This window comes from Phyllobates terribilis, unplaced genomic scaffold (assembly GCF_046119375.1).
Source record: "Phyllobates terribilis strain yellow unplaced genomic scaffold, ASM4611937v1 Scaffold_3__8_contigs__length_932513732, whole genome shotgun sequence".
NCBI lineage: Eukaryota > Metazoa > Chordata > Amphibia > Anura > Dendrobatidae > Phyllobates > Phyllobates terribilis.
The window spans coordinates 621,763,400-621,777,628 of NW_027362763.1; the positions used below are offsets into that span (position 1 = coordinate 621,763,400).

General features: G+C 43.2%; 1 protein-coding gene across 1 annotated transcript in view; it reads right to left on the bottom strand.

Moving 5' to 3' along the window:
* Positions 1-14,229, bottom strand: part of SYNJ2 (synaptojanin 2) — a 573,751-nt gene that overhangs the window by 425,041 nt on the left and 134,481 nt on the right. Inside the window, exon 3 of the mRNA XM_073671522.1 lies at positions 3,606-3,879. Within this exon, the coding sequence (XP_073527623.1) occupies positions 3,606-3,879 (274 nt within the window). The remainder of the gene's footprint in view (positions 1-3,605; positions 3,880-14,229) is intronic.

Genomic DNA, 14,229 nt, shown 5'->3' on the forward strand with positions numbered 1-14,229 from the left:
ATAATCTGGAATATCACCTGAAAAAATTAATCAAGTGATGGAGATGGAAGCTGAAGAGGAGAAAGTGGTGTAGGAGCTGAAGAATGTAGGGACAAACATGATTGACCCAGGACCTGCAATCGTCTGTGTCGGGAGGAGGTGTTCCGTCCCCGGTCCCGGCTTCCAAAATATTAATCTAGTGGAATGCGTCAGTGAGATGTACCATCCCTGGCCACATTCACTTGTCCACGTGTTTGTGGTCAGGCGGCCCTTCCCACTAAGTGAACTGGGGAGGGCACGGGTAATGTTCTGGGAGCCGTGCTTGTGGAAGGCGGAGATGACACCGAGAGAAATAGTGGTGCTGGAGTCCAAGTATGGACTCCCGGCCGCCGTCGCCATGAGGTTGTGTAAAGCTGCGGCCTCCACGAGCCTAAAAGGCAACATTTTAACTGCAAGCAAGCAGTCCAGAAATATGGCAGCTTACTATTGAGGCCTGTGGGTGGGCGGGTGGCTGCACACTTGCGGTTGCATTCCAAGGACTGGGGTAGGAACAATTGAAAGCAGCAAAGGGACAAAGACATGGACTGTGATGGTTGCATGTTTGCAATGACAGGTGCAGGGTGGGAGGCATCTTCGCATGCGCCTTGGACAGAGGATTGGCATGCACGCCCAACAGCAGAAGAGGCAGTGGTGTCACCCGTAGAACCTGATTCTGGACCTTGGTGTTCGGCACAGCTAGTTGGGTGTTTTGCTGTCATGTGCCTGAGCATGCTGGTGGTCAGGCTGGTAGTTTTTGCGCTCTTGATGATGCTGGCCTGGTAGATGTTGCAAATGGCCTTTTTGGGGTTATCTAAACAACAGTCTTTAAAAAAGAACCACCCTGGTCCTCCTCCAGACTTTCTGTCCAATGTGTCCCATTATTATCCACCTCTTGCGACAGTAATTGCACTTTCCCACCGTCACCTTCGGGTGACCATGACTGCTCAAATCGCTACATGCGATCTTCTGTTGCCCTGCTTGAAGCTGGAAGGGTGAGAGGCCCGAATCTATCAATGGAAAGATGAACAAAAACAGCTCTTTGGAGTGTCCTTTGTGTGGGATCAGTTGCCTCAGGGCACTCGGAATGGTGGGAGGACGGAGGATCAGAGTGAGGAAGATGCCAACTCCAAGTAAAAAAAATCTCATGGATCTGCACATTTCTCAACCACGAATCTACAAAAACACTAGTGCACGCCCTCATCATCTCCCGTCTCAACGACTGCAACCTCCTGCTCTGTGGCCTCCCTTTTAACAATCCTCCAATCTATCCTAAACTCTTTTGCCCAACTAATCGACCTGTCCCCTTGCTATTCCCTGGCCTCTCCTCTCTGTCAATCCCTTCACTGGCTCCCTATTACCCAGAGACTGCAGTTAAAAACCCTAACCTTGGCATGCAAAGCCATCCACAACCTGTCTCCTCCTTACATCTGTGACCTAGTCTCCCAGAACTTACCTGCAGAACTCCGATCCTCACAAGATCTCTTTCTCTACTCCCCTCTTATCTCCTCTTCCCATAATCGCATACATGATTTCTCTTGTGCATCCCCCCTTCTCTGGAACTCTCTACCCCAACATTTCTGACTCTCGTCTACTGTTGAAACCTCCAAAAAAGTACCTGAAGACCCACCTCTTCCGACAAGCGTACAACCTACTGTAACCATCGCTCCACCACATCGCTGCACGACCAGCTCTATCCTCACCTACTCTATCCTCATCCATCCCTTGTAGACTGTAAGCCCTCACGGGCAGGGTCCTCTCTTCTCCTGTAGCAGTCGCTGTGACATTTTTGTTCAAAATTATTGTAATTGTATTTGCAATGTATTTGTATACCCCTTTTTCACACGTAAAGCGCCATGGAAAAAATGGAGCTAAAGTAATAATAATAATGTGTTCCAGACTTACGGCTACGAAGACTGGACCAGGTGGAAGACAGGGAGGTGGTGGTGGTGGTGGCAAACTGACAGGAAGCATTATCTGCTATCCAACCAACAACCTTTTCACACTGCGCTGTCTTCAATAGCGGTGTTCCGCGGCCCCCTAGAAATTGGGACAGGAAGGTAGTTCGACATGATGTGGGTGTTTGTTGTGCTCCCTCAGCAGGCATAGTTTCATCTTGCCCACGGCCTCGGCCTCTGCGTGCATCATCACCATCACCATTACATCCACTTCCCCGCCCCTTGCACATTTTAAATGGAGTTTAATATTTGTCACGTTGCCAAAAATGTCTGCGTTATTACCGCTGTAATATAGGATCACGTCTGATGAACACGGTTTTAGGCAGTGACCTGGGAGTCAGATGTTTCCAGGGGTCTTCCCCATGCTGTTCCCATGTCTTTTCAGCACTGTATGGATGTGTTAGATCATGTCTCACACACCACATGGCCAGATAAGGCTGTAAAATGTTAAAATGACATTTCCCAGTGAATGCATTTGTCACTGTTGAAAGCAATGCAAAAGTGCAAAAAAGCATCAAAAATGTTAGATGTGAACATAGCCCAAGGTGCGGAGCAGCATTTTTGTTTATGGTTATTTATTTTGCCTTATATACAAGTCATTACCCTGGAAAGGATGTTCCTTAACATATTTCCCAGGAAAATCCATTTGATTTAGTTTTTGTATGCTTTATTGTGAGTCCGTAAAAGTGGTGTAATACTCGACAATGTTATTGACAGCAGTGACCTGGGAGTCAGAAATGCTTCCAGGGTTCCTTCAAATGCTGCTCCCATGTCATTTGAGCACTGTTCCCATCGATTTGGGCAATTTTTAGGCCCTCTGCAGACTGCCGGGGGAAGGGGCGCCACCGGAAAAATGCTCGAGTTTCCCATAGACTTACTTTGGACTCGTTACTCGGACCGAGCACTTGAGCATTCCAATTTGCTTGACTCGAACAACGAGTACCCGCGCATTTTAGTGCTTGCTCATCATTAATAATTAACCTAATTCATGTTCTGGGTTTAAAAAAATGTTCTATAAAACGTAATCCTGTCAAAATTTTGGCTCATGTTCAGTGAGAAATAGATTAAAATCTTACTTTTCAAAGGTGCCATACTCATTTATGCTGTGCACGGATTATATACATACAGCTTTCAGCACTATGTAACACGGTGTGGATAATACACAATAAGTAACTACAGGTTTTGCTGCGTTTTTGTGCGTTTTTTCAGAGTTTTGTTCATTGTCCTTCTGTCAATGTACATAAAGGTCTGTAAAAACAAAGAACACCATTCTGTTTTGCCATCAAAAACGCTGAAAAAAAGCTGGAAAAAAATTACCTGCATTTTTTGGTGTGTTTTTTCAGCATTTTTTTCACCACCCATTACTTCCTATGAGTGAAAAAATGCAGAAAGAAGTGACATGCTCTATTTTCCAAAAACCCAACCAAGGCACAAAATACGCAGCAAAAAAAATAAGATGTGTGGACATAGAATTCTGGTTTCTCATAGACTTTGCTGGTACTGCAAAACACAGCTGAAAATTTGCATAAAAAACTGCAGCAAAACATGCTGAAAAACCCAACGTGTGTGAACAGAACCTTACAGTGTGTGTTGAACAGGAATTGAATACAGCGACTGTACAAATGTACTAACCAGAAGAACCAGTTTCCAGGTTCATAACTTCTTTTGTCAGATTCATTTTGGGCTCGAACGATGAGGTCAAAATGTGATCCTGCATTTGGCCAAGAGAAATAAAACATCCCTGAATTCAGAATCTTCCTGAGAGCTGTGACTCGTTCCTCCTCTTTGGTCTCTTCTTGTAGTGGACAGAATTCGGTTGATGTGATTTTGTAAACTTCAGCATCTAAAATTCTTCCAACGGACGTGCATCCGCTTACCAAGACAAGAAAGTGCAATCGAATATTTCCTAGGAAAGAAAGAAGTATGAAAACAAAATCAGAATCCCATAAGACATTTATAAGCATTTACACCAGTACCAGTATTTGCACTGAATATTAAAGGGGTTCAGTGCCCATTCAAACCAAGTACAGGTGCTCGGTGCTTCACGGCGAGGCCAATCATTTATATACTCTTTCTCACCTGCTTGTTTTCATAAATCTCTGCCCTTCTCTGGCCCAATGAAGCCAGAGCTATCAAAAAAAGAGGGTTGTGGAGATATAGAGAAACCAAGAGGGTGGGAAGGTATATTTCAATGATTGGCCATACCATAATGCACCAAGAGGCAGAACTTAGTTTAAACAGTCATTTTGTGCTGACAGTCATTTTAATACATCAACTAGCCAGAATCAGTCATGATATGCGCAAAGTTTTTAGCGTTGTCTAAGGGGAATATGTTCCCCATTCATGTGACTTAATTTGGGAAAAAAAAGTCAGGGTTTGCACAGAAGACAGTTTAGATATAGACATAAAATCTGGAATCTAATCTGATAAAACAGAAAGCAGGAGACCGGAATCTTTCATGTTTAAGTTGCTAAATCAAAAAACGGTAGCAAGATCACAACAACACGGTAGAGAACAGCATTGTATTATCAAGTTAAATCCATTTCTTTCTTTTCAGTTAGCCATTAAAAGGTATCAACCACTGAGGACTCTCAAATCTAAATATTTTTCTATGTACTGGCTAACACGGTACAAGAATAAATATTTTCCCTACATTTCTTTCTGTAAATTGTAACATTTACAATTACTTAAAAAGTCTGAAAAATCCACTATGCCTAAAGTAATTTTTTTTTTTAAGTTGTAATAAAAAATAATGACTTTCTTAAAACCTTGTTAACTTTCCTACCTCTCCCATTTCCCTTTTTCTCTCCCCCCATCCTTTAGGCTAATATTTCTCCCTTTAAAATGTTTTAAAATACCAATAAAAACAATTGAACAAAGAAAATAAAATAATGACTTTCATTTGTTGAGTGGACTGGAAATCATGAGATTGGTCTAGACCAGGGGTCTCAAACAAGTGGCCCAAGGGCCGCATCAGAGGCCAGCAGCTGACATCAGCTGACTCTGATAGGCCGGTGGCTGGCACTGGTATTGCTGTGCAGAGAGCCGGTCTCTGCGCGGCAATACACTGCACTACAGCGCTGATGTCGGCGGCTGCTGGAGAGAGTCGCGATCATTACGGGGTCTATGTGCCTGCGGGCCAAAGACGCCGAGGGAACGGAGGACAGGTGAGAAGAATACATATTTTTTTCTCTGTCATTTCTATGTGAAATACAGCACAGGGGACCTGTGCGCAGTATGGGGGACGACGACCCTGTGCGCAGTATGGGGCGGGGGGACACTATGCGCAGTATGGGGCAGGGGGACACTATGCGCAGTATGGAGGGAGGGACCCTGTGCGCAGTATGGAGGGACCCTGTGCACAGTATGAGGAGGGGGACCCTGTGCACGGTATGGGGAGGGGGACCCTGTGCACAGTATGGGGGGGGGGACCCTGTGCACAGTATGGGGGGTGGGGGACCTGGATGGGGGACATATCTGCAACATGGGGACCATGTCTGCAATATGGGGGACCTGGATGGGGGACATGTCTGCAATATGGGGACCCTGTCTGCAATATGGGGGACGTGGATGGGGGACATGTCTGCAATATGGGGGACCTGGATGGGGGGGGACATGTCTGCAATATGGGGACCATGTCTGCAATATGGGGACCTGGATGGGAGATATGTCTGCAATATGGGGACCTGGATGGGGGACATGTCTGCAATATGGGGTACCTGGAAGGGAGACATGTCTGCAATATGGGGACATGTCGTCTGCAATATGGGGACCATGTCTGCAATATGGGGGACCTGGATGGGAGACATGTCTGCAATATGGGGACCATGTCTGCAATATGGGGGACCTGGATGGGGACATGTCTGCACTATGGGGACCATGTCTGCAATATGGGGGACCTGGATGGGAGACATGTCTGCAATATGGGGGACCTGGATGAGGGACATGCCTGCAATATGGGGACCTGGATGGGGACCAGTTCAAAAGGTGTATAGAAAATAAAATGGTATCTCTAAAAATGTCACTTTGTCATGCAAATAATGCGGCCCCCCCAAATTAAATGTTTTTTCGTGTGCGACCCATATACCCAGCTGAGTTTGAGACCCCTGGTCTAGACAACAGGTAGCCAAACTCATTAAAAAGAAGTAGGCTATATGCACACGATGTGGATTTGAAGCAGAAATTTCCTGAGCGTTTTTGCCTCTCCCTGGCAGGAAAAATGCATGCGGATTTTACATGCTTTCTTTGAACATCAGTGAATGCTTTTTGGAGCTAAATAAAGTTATTTGGTGGGATATTGCTTAAACCAAGCCCGAACCCCATAGTGTACCGCAGGACACCATCACCAGGGACCAGGAGTACAACAGGGGCCGCTGGACAGGTGAGTATAAAGGTTTTATTTTTTTCTTTTTACTACCGCGGTCACGGCAGAGCAGACTGCTGCTCCTCCCATCCACGCAGCTCTTGCTGCTATCAGCCAGAACAGCAGTCGGAGGAGAGGAGTAATAGCATCCTCTCCCAACCCGGGTACCACACGCACCGCGTTTCCAGCGCAATTTCGCACCTATCGATTTTAATTGAAACCCAGCAATTAAGCAGGTATATATATTGTACCTGCGGGTTTGCTGAGATTCAATGCAAGTCAATGGGCGCAAATTTGCAGCGGAATCGTGCAATAAATGGTAATGCTGCGGTTTTTACTACAATGGTAATCCGGAGCAGAAATTTCCGCATCATGGGCACAGAACATCCGGATTACCATTGCTATACATGGCAGACCTGTTAACAAGCGGTTTTAATGCGTTTCCGTGGAGGAAAAACAGCCGCGGAAACGCATTAAAACCACATCGTGTGCACATAGCCGTAGACTGGCAATTGAACAACCATTAAATGTTCATTCTTTGGTTGAAACATTGTTTCAACAACAGAGATATACATATTTTTGTCTATTACAGCAGATCAATGAATCACACATACACACACACACACACACACATTCAATTACACTGGGCGAAGGACAAACCACCCTTCTTAGAGCTTTAACAATGAAAAAAATCAATTGTCAGACTATCAGAAAAAACATATCAAACAGAGCTAACGTTCCAGAAGAAGATAATTAGCTAACAATCATTCATTGTTAAATTTCACCTGGCGAGGGAGTGTTTATGGTTGAAATTATTAATTTTCATCAACTTCAGTATAATGTGCATTGGCACTTTTGACCCCTTAGTGACAGAGCCAATTATGTCCTTAATGACCAGGGGTGAAGTGGCTTTGAGGGGTCTATATGACAGAAAATCCCCAAAAGTGGCATTCTAAAAACTGAACCCCTCAAGGTGCTCAAAACCACATTCAAGTAGTTTATTCATGTGCTTCACAGGAACTGAAGCGACGTAGAAGGAAAAAATGAACATTTAAATTTTTTCACACAAATTTTACTTCAGACCCCAATTTTTTTTTATTTTCGTAAGGGTAACAAGAGAAAGTGGACCACAAAATTTGTTGTGCAATTTCTTCTGAGTATGCCGATTCCCCACATGTGGGGGAAAACCACTGTTTGGGCGCACGGCAGGGCTTTGAAGGAAAGGAGCACCATTTGACTTTTTGAACGCAAAATTGGCTGGAATCTAGAGTGGACACCATGTCACGTTTGAAGAGCGGCTGATCAGCCTAAACAGTGGAAACCATTTTGGAAACTAGACCTCTCAAGGAAGTTAGATGTGTGGTGAACACCTTGAACCTCAAAATGCATCACAGAAGTTTGTAAAGCTGTGAAAATAAAAAAATCAAACTTTTTCCACAAAAATGATGTTTTAGCCCCAAATTTTTTATTTTCACAATGGTAAGAGGAGAAAATGGACCCCAAAAATTGTTGTGCAATTTCTCCTGAATACGCAGATAACCCATATATGGGGGGGAAAAAAAATCACCGTTTGGGCGCACGGCAGTGCTCGGAAGGGAAGGAGCACGGTTTGACTTTTTGAATGTAAAATCTGCTGGCCTAATTAGCGGACGTTTGGGGAGCCCCTGATGCGCATAAGCAGTGGAAACCCCCTACAAGTGACCCCATTTTGGAAACTAAACCCCTCAAGGATTTTAGAACAGCACAGAATTTCATAACATTAGGTTGTTATGTTGAATATCTTGTCATTAGTGCTGAGCGCACGTGGTCGCTACTTGAGTTTGCATCGGGTGCTCGGGTAAGCACCGAGAATCGCGGGTGCTCGAGTGAGATGGTCAAGTCCACGCCCCATATGTTTCGCGGCTGTTAGACACCCCAAAAAAAAAACATGCGGGGATTGCCTGTGTATGGCAGGCAATCCATGCACGCATCTTTTTTTTTGCTGTATAACAGCAGAGAAACATGACTGGCAGGGACTACAGCATTTCACATGAGCACCCGCGATACTCGGTGCATACCTGAGCACCCGATGCAAACTCAAGTAGCGACCAGACCACTTGCGACCAACACTAGTCATCATATAGTCTTTTTTTTTTCCTTTACTTTTGAAAAAATTCCAATCCCAACACAACCCTAACTCCAACCCGAACACAACCCTAACCTTAACCCAAATCCTACCCCTAATCTTCCCCCTATTAGCAAAAGAATGGAAAAATAAATATTTTAAATATTTAATAATTTTTATCTAGCTAAGAGGGTGACAAAGGGGGATTTGATTAATTATTTATTTTCTTTTGATCACTGTGAAGGGTTTATCACAGTGATCAAAATGAACCAATAGGGAAAATTCCCTATTGTTGCTAGGTACCTGCTGGTAGATCTCGGCGGGCGCACTGCGCATACGCCCACCTTTTTTTTTTTACCGGAACATGACGGAGGGCCAGGGGACGGATCAGGAGATCCGGGGGACGGCAGAGGTACCGGGTGGGCTCGGGGGGATTAATTTCTCACTCCTCTGGCATTGTAACCACGGGCACACTTTTTTTTCGTGATCACGAAGAAAAAAGTGTGCTCATGGTTACAATGATTTCTCTCTCCTCTAACATGATGTACATCAGAGGAGGTGCGGCCATCACGTGACTGGGGACCAGAAACACCGGCCTTGATCATGTTCTCCAGGCTCTCAGCTACCCCCTGGTGGGACAGAAGTGTGGCAAGAAGAAAACCATTTTTGAAAGCAAGCCATTGAAAGAAGTTCCATTTGGAATTTGCTAAAGAGCAATGTAGGGGACACGGCTAGTATGTGGAAGAAGGTCAGAGGAGTCCAAAGTAGAGCTTTGTGGGATGAATGCAAAATGCTATGTGTGGTGGAAAACTAACACTGCACCCTAAAACCACCATCCCCACCATCAAACATGGTGGTGGCAGTATCATGCTGAGGAGATGCTTTTTTTCGGCAGGGACAGGTGGATGGAGCTAAATACAGGGCAATCCTGGAGGAAAACTTGTTAGTGTCTGCAAAAGACTTGAGACTGGGGTATAGGTTCACTTTTCAGTAGGACAACTACCTAAACATACTGTCAGATCTACAGGTGAATGGTTTAGATCAAAGCATTTTCATGTGTCGAGTGGTCCAGTCAAAGTGCAGAACTAAATGCTGTAGACAATCTGTGGAAAGACTTGAAAATTACTGTTCAAAGACACTCTCCATCCAATCTCACTGAGCTAGAGTTAGTTTGTGTTTCAATATTTTTTACTGAATTGAATTTTTAACTATTTACAAATATAGATAGAGGGGAAGGAAAGATAGTATGGAGATTTTTATTATTATTATTTAAGTAGATTAGATGGAAAAAGTTGTGGTAAGAGTAAAGAAGAAAAGGAGAACTTAAAGTGTAGCTTTTACATATAGTTACATCAAAATTTACATATATCATAAGATTTATTACAATCATGGTATATATAATGCAAAAAGAACACACAACAGCAACATTTTCAGGAATTTTCAAGATCAAGCAAGTGCTAAACTTACAATACTTGCTAATGCAGGTATATTTTCCAATACAGTCTTTAAGGGAAGTTGTTAGTCCACACTTCCCATTTTTTGTGATGTCTTTCGAGCATATTGTTTGCTATAGCATGTGTATTTTCATAGGTTTTGTGTAGCATAACTTTTTGAATAATGTCTGAAACCCTAGGGACATTGTTTTTTTCCCAAAAACAGCGATGGAATTTTTGACCACCAAGAAAAGGGGAGTTAAAATATGTTTATGAGTGGGGTTTACAATCTCCATATCAAGTGAAAAAAATGCCACTTCAGGAGTAATAGTTATATATATATTTAGTAATTGGTTAACCAAAGAGGACACCTCCTTCCATAAATTCCTCATCTTAGGGCATTTCCAGAAAATGGGTAATATGTCGCTGTTCTGGCCACAGTTCTTCCAGCATTGTGGGGAAAAATTTGGAATGGCTTTAGCTAGTCTTACTGGAGAAAAGTACCATTTAGAAAGCGATTTATAATATGATTCATGAAGAGACATACAAATATTGGAATAGGTTAACTCCATGCTTTTCTGACATTGTTCTGGAGTAAATGTCTTCTTTAAATCTTTTTCCCATCTCAACATGTAGATGTTTTTTTTTTCAAAAGATGTATCATTGTTGAACACATCATAAATATTGCTAGTTTTCCAAAGAAAATAGCTACCTAGCAGCTGGCCAATTACCTCTGATAAGGTGTGCTTGTTTAGTAACAATTCTTAGATTGTTTCCCTAATAAGGAGGAGATGTAGGAAATCTTTACTTAGCAATTTATATTTTTGTTTAAGTTCCGCAAAGGGGATAAACCTATTCCCATTGTGCAGATCTTTAACCTTGTTTAGCCCCAAAAGAGACCAATTTGCTGGTACATCGGTTTTATTGAAAATTTAAAGAATTTCAAGGGGGAAATTTTTAACCTGTTCAAATTTCACGGTTTTAATGGGTCTTGCCAGTTTTTCCCAAGCTAGGATAGTGGCTGAAAAAATGGGATGAGATTGAGCCGGAATGGATGGATTAATAATATGTTTTACTATTAACTCGTAAAGACTGGGATAATCGTTGCGTGCTAGCTCCAAATCTAACCATGCTGAGTTAAAGTCGGTTTTTAGCCATGTTAGGCTGTGTGCCCATGATGCGTTTTTTAAGCGTTTAAGCAGCGGCAAAAACGCTGCAGAAACGCTTAAAAAAATGCATGGTAGAAGGCCTGTCATGTTCCCCAATGATAATCCGCATGTGCTGTGCACATGCTGTGGAAATTTCCGCTGCGGATTATCATTGCGGGAAAAAAAGCAGCACTACCAATTATTTTGCGGAAGCGCTGCGTTTTCGCCGCCATTGACTTGCATTGGAACGCATGGAATCCGCATCACTGTATATGTAGATGCGCATTCCATGCGTTCCAATGTGCGGATGGTACCCGGGTGTGGAGGAGAGGAGACTCTCCTCCGGACCCGGGTACCATAGAAACTGTGAAAAAAAGAATAAAAAATAAATACTATACTTACCTTCTGACGGCTCGCGGTGCGCTGGTCTTTGCTTGCCGGCAGCTTGCGATGGATTGGAGTACCTGCGCTGACGTCATAGTCATGTGACGGGTCACGCGATGCTGACGTCGGCAGGTCATTCAGTGTACCGCGAGCTGCCGGCAGGGGAGAACGGAGGGAAGCAAGACACCGGGGGCCATCAGAAGGTAAGTATAGATTTATTTTTTTATTTTTAACCATTCTTTAAAAGGTCACACTATATATATCCATGCCGGTTGCATAGATTTATATAGTGTGATCAAGTTGTCAAGCACTTTCCAAGTGATGCTAAAATCGCTTGGAAAGCGCTTGACACCCGCATGCGGAAATGCATGTGAAGAACACTTCACATCCGCATGTCCCTGGCAGGAAAAACGCATGTACAATCCGCATGTACAATAAGCATGCACAATCCGCATGTACAATCCGCATGCGGAAATGCAAGTGAAGAACGCTACACATCCGCATGCCCCTGGCAGGAAAAACGCATGTGCAATCCGCATGTACAATCCCCAGGGCCCTGTGACATGGAGGAGGGGAATATGGTAATTTAGCACAGAGACGGCGATTTAGGGGAATAGTAAGCAGATAGGAGGGGTTTGCCTGGCGTCCGCCGGATGCCAAGCCTCTGGAAAACAGACTTTATAAAACCAGATTTCTCTGCAATCAGACCTCTGCTATGGGCCATACAGGTAAGTATAGATTTACTTTTCTATCACCTGTATGCCCATAGTAGAGGTCTGATATCACCCAAGGGGTGCCACATTCCCTTTAATTTTGTTCATCCTATTTTTTGTTCTATAATGTTTAAGTCTATTGGCCATAAATTTTGAGGGTTTATTTGTCTTCATTGTTTCAATGAATGTATCATATTCTGAAAACAATTTTTGATGTCTTCTCTGATTTTCAAAAGTCCTAAATGAATATCCGATGATGGTGAAGATAAATTTTGTTGAGATTCTTCCTTAATTTTTAATTCTTTATGTAAATTATTATTTTTTTCCCTTTTTTCCTCTTGTGCATATTAGAAAATTTCATAAGAATTCCTCTTAAAACCGCCTTATGCGCATTCCAAGTTGTTAAAGGACACATTATTTGATATGTGCTTACCCTAAAATAGTTCTTTATCTCTGTTTCAATTTCGATTTTATAGGTAGTGGATTGAATTAAAAAAAGAATTGAATTTCCAAAGTAAGCTGGTTTGAGTAGGAGGGCCCAGGGAGATGACTCAGAGAAGGTCTTTGGGTTTATCATGATCCTTTTAAATTTAGAAATTGTAAATACAGTACAGACCAAAAGTTTGGACACACCTTGTACATTCACACTGAAGGCATCAAAACTATGAATTAACACATGTGGAATTATATACTTAACAAAAAAGTGTGAAACAACTGAAAATATGTCTTATATTCTAGGTTCTTCAAAGTAGCCACCTTTTGCTTTGATGACTGCTTTGCACACTCTTGGCATTCTCTTGATGAGCTTCAAGATGTAGTCACCGGAAATGGTTTTCACTTCACAGGTGTGCCCTGTCAGGTTTAATAAGTGGGATTTCTTGCCTTATAAATGGGGTTGGGACCATCAGTTGTGTTGTGCAGAAGTCTGGTGGATACACAGCTGATAGTCCTACTGAATAGACTGTTAGAATTTGTATTATGGCAAGAAAAAAGCAGCTAAGTAAAGAAAAACGAGTGGCCATCATTACTTTAAGAAATGAAGGTCAGTCAGTGCGAAATTGGGAAAACTTTGAAAGTGTCCCCAAGTGCAGTTGCAAAAACCATCAAGCGCTACAAAGAAACAGGCTCACATGAGGACCGCCCCAAGAAAGGAAGACCAAGAGTCACCTCTGCTTCTGAGGATAAGTTTATCTGAGTCACCAGCCTCAGAAATCGCAGGTTAACAGCAGCTCAGATTAGAGACCAGGTCAACGCCACACAGAGTTCTTAGCAGCAGACACATCTCTTCAACAACTGTTAAGAGGAGACTTTGTGCAGCAGGCCTTCATGGTAAAATAGCTGCTAGGAAACCACTGCTAAGGACAGGCAACAAGCAGAAGAGACTTGTTTGGGCTAAAGAACACAAGGAACACAAGGAATAGACATTAGACCAGTGGAAATCTGTGCTTTGGTCTGATGAGTCCAAATTTGAGATCTTTGGTTCCAACCACCGTGTCTTTGTGCGACGCAGAAAAGGTGAACGGATGGACTCTACATGCCTGGCACCTACCGTGAAGCATGGAGGAGGAGGTGTGATGGTGCTTTGCTGGTGACACTGTTGGGTATTTATTCAAAATTGAAGGCATACTGAACCAGCATGGCTACCACAGCATCTTGCAGCGGCATGCTATTCCATCCGGTTTGCGTTTAGTTGGACCATCAATTATTTTTCAACAGGACAATGACCCCAAACACACCTCCAGGCTGTGTAAGAGCTATTTGACCAAGGAGGAGAGCGATGGGGTGCTACGCAAGATGACCTGGCCTCCACAGTCGCCAGACCTGAACCCAATCGAGATGGTTTGGGATGAGCTGGACCGCAGAGTGAAGGCAAAAGGGCCAACAAGTGCTAAGCATCTCTGGGAACTCCTTCAAGATTGTTGGAAGACCATTTCCGGTGACTACCTCTTGAAGCTCATCAAGAGAATGCCAAGAGTGTGCAAAGCAGTCATCAAAGCAAAAGGTGGCTACTTTGAAGAACCTAGAATATAAATCATATTTTCAGTTGTTTCACACTTTTTTGTTAAGTATATAATTCCACATGTGTTAATTCATAGTTTTGATGCCTTCAG